This window comes from Girardinichthys multiradiatus, chromosome 17, assembly GCF_021462225.1.
Source record: "Girardinichthys multiradiatus isolate DD_20200921_A chromosome 17, DD_fGirMul_XY1, whole genome shotgun sequence".
NCBI classification, from domain to species: Eukaryota; Metazoa; Chordata; class Actinopteri; order Cyprinodontiformes; family Goodeidae; genus Girardinichthys; species Girardinichthys multiradiatus.
In genome coordinates, this window is record NC_061809.1 from 14,558,288 (window position 1) to 14,564,287 (window position 6,000).

General features: G+C 40.4%; 1 protein-coding gene across 7 annotated transcripts in view; it reads left to right on the forward strand.

The window, feature by feature from the left end:
- Positions 1-5,738, forward strand: part of ccdc146 (coiled-coil domain containing 146) — an 87,771-nt gene extending 82,033 nt beyond the window's left edge. For all 7 annotated transcript variants that reach the window (XM_047389847.1, XM_047389848.1, XM_047389853.1 and 4 more), the window contains 2 exons: positions 2,610-2,729; positions 5,145-5,738. In XM_047389847.1, coding sequence (XP_047245803.1) covers positions 2,610-2,729; positions 5,145-5,345 — 321 coding nt within the window. In that variant the 3' untranslated portion in view covers positions 5,346-5,738. The remainder of the gene's footprint in view (positions 1-2,609; positions 2,730-5,144) is intronic.
- Positions 5,739-6,000: the final 262 nt, after the last annotated feature.

Below are 6,000 nucleotides of genomic sequence, written 5' to 3' on the forward strand. Positions count from 1 at the left end.
AACTTCACTTGCTGGGTGCACCTGATCAAAAATGCCCTTTAAAGACAGGTCAGTTTGCTGCTCTGTGGCCAGTTCACCACGAGACAGGGACGCAGGAACATCATACAAAGGCAAGTGAAGATATTTCACATATTTCACCTCCTTCCCAGCCTGAGCGTGCACCATGGCAGTAGTTACCACGCATGCTCTAAATACATTTGGGAACTCCCTGCTATTTTCATCCGTCGCATAAATTACTCGTGACACTGGCTCCGAGTCAACCTGCACAGTTAACTGGGTAGCATCCATCAACAAACGTGCACCCGCTAAATCGTTACCCAAAATCCCAGAGATTCTCAAAAGAATCAATGCTTTTCTCTTCTCATTTCATAGCATTATGCATCAGCACAGCTAAACCAACTCCGTTTCAATTATCCTTAAACGTCATGGCCTTGAATTTGAGCAAATGACAGTCAGCTTTAATGTGCCTGTGACAGTGGTGACAAACTGTCACGTGAAGCCAGGCTCTTAACATCAAACTGTCTCACCCCATGTGGCTGACCCACACTTTTAACTTGCCTATCTCTAGGCATGCTAGGACCCACATTATGAGAATACTCCCTATGAGTCAGCATATACTCATCCACCAATACTGCAGCATCTGACACGTTCAGACCTTTTTGCTGATCAAAGTTTGTAACATTGTCCACAATGCACCACCGATCAAATAATGCAGTTCTATCATGCCCAAATTCGACATAATTTTTATTATCAGCTTATTTGTAACATCGGAATTTTTGTGTAAACACCTCTGACACAAGATCATAAGCTCTTTCCACTGCAGCCTTCACCTTGTCATTTTCAAAATATCTCTCAGTGAGAGCGAGGCATTGGGCCCATGGGTCTTGCCTGTAAAGACTACTATAAAAGCAAAGGCCACATATTCCTTAGGCCAACTCAACATCATTGCCAACGTCGGGGACACCCTAGCCCCATGTGGTCCCCAGACACCTCCTCCTGTGGTACTTGACAAAAGTCAAACAAATACCAGGCCGACTACACCAGGCAGGGGCCGTTCGTTATAGAACATTAGTGAGCACACATCATGGAGACAAAGGAACACAACAGAGATAGGGCAGGAATATAATAAGCAAGGTAAGGTTATAAAACAATATCCCAAGCTTTGAACATCTCACAGAGCACTGTCCAATCCATCATTCCAACATGGAGAGAGTGGCACAACTGCAAAACTACCATGACATGTCTATCCATCTGCACTGAAAGGATGGACAAGGACAGCATTAATCAGAGAAGGAGACTCGAGGTACATGGTAGTTCTGAAGAGGCTGGAAAGAATGAGAAAATTCTCGGGTGGGAAAATATTTTTGTAGCACACCAATATTTGTGCACTCCAAAACCTTTCCCTTTTGGAAGAATGACAAGAAGAAGGCCACTGAAATCTTTATTGCCACATATAATGTAAGGGACACTGAGCATGTGTGGAACAATTTGATCTGATCATATGACACCAAAGTTGTTTGGCATAGTTTTAACACCTCAAACTCACCATCTCCAGTGTGAAAGCTCTGTGATGGCAGCATTATGGTTTGGGGAGAATGTGTGTAGAAAATACAAGGAAATTCCAAAATAAAACCTGTTAGGGGCTGGAAAAGACTTGAGACTTCAAACTTAAGATGTGCAAAGCTAGTAGAGACTTCAGCAAAGGTTGTGTCTGCAAGAGTGTTGACTAATAGTTACTGAACACAAATGCACACTGCACTATTGAGGGTTTTATTTGTAATCGTTTCTGAATATCATTTAACCTTTTCCATTTTATTTCACAATAATGCATTTCTTTGTGTTGGTCTATAAAATCCCAATAACATACAATGAGGTTCTTTGGTTGTATTTGACATAAGGAATATTTGATGGCCATGAATCATTTTGCATGGTACTCTAAATGTCTTCCATTCCAATAAGACCAGAATAACAAATTATTTTGATGACTTCTCAAAATATCATGAACCTGTGGAATCAATCACTTGTCTATTCCATGCAAGTGTTTTTTCTGTGTGTTTCCAGCGGTCTTAGGTCCGGATGAGCATCATTAACATTAATGACTTTTTCATGGCCAATCTTGCAGAACTGACTGTAAAGCAGGCAGCTGCTTTATCTAAATGGCAGAAGATCAAAGGGAAAGGTCTGCAGTTCACTCACATGTTCGAACCAGTTTTTGTTGACTTCAAGAACAAATTGTAAAAAGTAATTCTTAAAAGAGCAGTGCTTCAAACAGGAATGATGAAATCCAAGCAGTGTTAGCTTTCTCCTCCTATAAATATTTCAGCAAGAAAAAATTGATGGATTCCCTACATATGCACTCTAAATATTTCAAGAGATTTGTGTTTATACCCCGTAGAATTGCTAGGGTTGATGTGGGCCTCCAGCATGCCACTCAAACCCTGAGGTAAAAGATGGAGAGGTGCAACATTACCCACATTTTGATACTAAAGCAACTGTCTGTTTCTGGCTGTGCCCAAAAGCTAAATCAAGCCATGAAAGTGCAAGCACAGTGAAAGCATTGCAAGTGAATTATTCCTGCTCTTGTTTTTGTTTTTTTTGTTTTTTTCCAGATGCCCAAGTGCCAGTTGGAGACAGGGCAGGAAATGCCACCATGTCTTGACATAGAGGAGGGGTGGAGGAGGATACTCAGAGACAAAAAGAGGAGGCAGCGGGAAAAAGAAGAGAAGAAGGTAAGCAATCACTTATTTATTGATCGATCGTGATTCTGTTTGGGTGGAAAGTTGTTATATATTTCAATGAAACTGTTATCAACACACAAACAAATAGCAGCAGAAGCAACAGAAAGGCTGAAAACCAATAATAATAATAATAAATGCATAAACAAAACATAAAAGAAATATACTGCAAGCACAAGACCAAAACGTGAAACTGAATAGCACGTACAGAAAAAGGTTGTTTTGGGTCATTTTCAATGCTTTCCATGCTTTGAGTGCACACCGCAATTAAAGCACCTATGTAGTGAGATTTAACAGCAGTTCATTTGCATGCTGTAGTGGGCTGGAAATCAAAGGATGTAACAGAAGCAAATGGACACTATTGAACTATTTTATTTCTTCTTCCTTCTTTCTGCTCAGTTGGGGTCCACCACTGACATTGATCCATCACTCACATTGGGTTCAAATCAATTGTGCCAGCCAATGTCTTTATTCTGTGGACCATTGTATCGGCTTCAATAGAGGTGGAAACAACTTTTCCTGCCGTAGTTAAAATAAACTAAGGCCCATTAAATGTACTGAAACAAGAATGTCCAAGTAAAAATATTCGGTAAAATACTTATATAATTATAAATTAACCTCTGATCATTAATATGGATTCAGATCAAACATTAGAATATAATACCTGAATCAAGAAAAATACAAAGACTATAGATCAGAAACAAACAATGCAATCAATCGTAGCATATTTGGCAATTAATTAGAACTGTATGGGATTTGAAGTTGTACTATATTAAGTTAACAACCAAGTAAGCTGAGTGAAACACATCATCACAGTGAAGGCCCGTCATCCTGACATTGGTGCCCTGAAAATCCTTTGAGTGACTGGTGTTGAAGCACCCAAAGGGCATCACAGACCCCCTGCTGGACCGTCCCCTGCAGTTTGCTTATCAGGCAAACAGGTCGACAGATGATGCAGTCAGCTTGGGACTACTCTTCATCCTGCACCACCTTGACCACCCAGGGATTCCTAGTTCTATGATGACAGACAGGCACGTCGGGGCATTCCTGTCAAGTCCCATCATTTGACTGTATTTTAGCATGATTCTGACCCAGCTCGGAAATTCTAAGCTACCAGCTGGTGTCTCAGCCCCTGGTTTGGAGTGGTAGTGATGGGCTCTGGGACCAGCCAAAGAACCAAACCCAACCCGAGCAGTAGGCTGGCTATTCGGGTGTGTTCCAAGCAATGGGATTCTGATGAATTGAGCATGGTCTCCAAAGGTTATCCCGGGAGGCAAATTCTATCCACAGATTTATAAAGTATGGACTTTAAAGCAACATAAAGTTTGTTGAAAAAATATGTTTAAAAGAGCAGCATTTTATTTGTTTTTAATAAATTGTTTTTACAAAGGTTCCCCTTTTAAAGAGTGGAGAAGCAGCGAACTCTTGGCACCAGCGTCCTCTCCAGCCTAGCCTTTTTATTACCCATTTTACATTTAAAACTGTTTTTGGAAACAACTGACATGTTTTTACTTTTGCCATTGCTCATGCAACCCCCTGATGAAATGGTTCCCCGGGCAGTCAGCCACCCAATAATAATCGGAGTAGTTATAAATTATTTTTGGCTGAGTGAATATGTAACCATTTTGGATTTCCTTGGTGGGTTTTTTTGTCTCCATGTACCCATTTAAATCTTTTTGCACTATCCTTTTTGCAGTGTGTCAATACAACTTTTTGCAATTCTTGGATGTCTTTTCTTTTATTCTGGCTAATTTATTGCCTCTTTTGTCAGTTATTCTCTAGATTTGTAAAAGCAAATACTAATAATCTCTTAAAATAAAACTCAGGTACTTGCTAAATCTCTTAATCCTGACAATCACAACCAAATCTATCTTGCTTCAGGCCAGAGTGGGCCCTGCTACAGGCAGTTTTGGGTACCATGCCAAAACAGTTGCAGCTCCTACAGTTTGATACAGATGCTTCTACATTAGTTGTAGACCTGACCAAAGAGCCATGAGCACCATAGATGTTTTGTTTCTGCTAGTTTGAATTACCAATTAGTTCAGCTGTCTTGTGCTTCCGGTAAAACTCATTAGTTTAAGTTTGCTAAAAAAAAGAAGCTGTTCAAGTTGTTGGCCAAGATTACTCCTGAGTTCTTTGGCTCCTTCCCCAAAATATAAAAGCCTGCATTCAATAGAACCATCACTGTTATCTCTAAGTTTATTCAGCCTCATTATTTTCAGCTCAACCACTCAACTGTTTGTCCTTTCTTCTGGAGTTTTCATAAAAGATCATTTGCATTCTTGTTTTGTTTTCCATTTTCATGATTAAGATTCAGCAAAGTTGTGATTTAAGTATTTAATTCAAGGTCAATCTCACATGAAATATTGAAAGTGCTCCTGGTGTGTGGTTCTGTGCGTGTGTATTCAGGTTGCTAAGGAAAGTAAGTGGAGGCAGCTGCCAAATGGAGTCTACACCACGGCTGAAGCCCGCCCCAACGCATACATCCCTGAGGACGACCCACTTGGTCTGCCCGTACCCTTCGGACGCTTCCCGCCCATCAAACCCCGCCCACAGGGGGCCCATATGAGGCATTATCGGAATCCGACAATTAAACCCTTGGAGATATAGAAGTCATCCCACACGTATGCTGAAAAAAAAAAAAAATGTATTATTTATATCTCTGTCTGTTTCCAGTTTCACCAGCTTTACCTGCAACTGGTTACAATTGCCTTGTTTCCATATATTTACAGGCGGTATAATCTCAACTTCTGTGTTGTAAGTGACTGTATATCAGAGAGGTCAGGGGAAACATGAGTATATTGTTACATAATGTTCCCCAGTATGGTTTCACAATCACTACACTGCCTAGCAACACATCAAAACAGCTCGGACCTCCTTTCCCTTGAAGATGAGATTAATTTCTTAGAATTTCCCCACACATTCTTCAGCTTTGTTGTTGTTTTACCCTTCACGGTTGTAATCATTAAATAAATTACAATGGGTTTAAGCTTCACACGAGGACCAGGAGAGCCTGCATTTTGCTTGAAAGTGATAAATCTAGAGAGAAAGCGGAAGCAATGGAAGAGCATGAAGAATGACGAGGAGAAAGGAGAATTTAAATGAAGGGGATGGAGAGTTGGAGAAGGCAGTAGAGGAGATTCAAAGTGAAAACAGGTTAGAAAGGAGGGCTTTAAATTGAATGGAGAGTTCAACGTTGGGGCTTCTCACAAAAATGTAAAGTTGAGTTTCTTTCAAGTTCCTTAAAACAACTCAGTCTGCCATT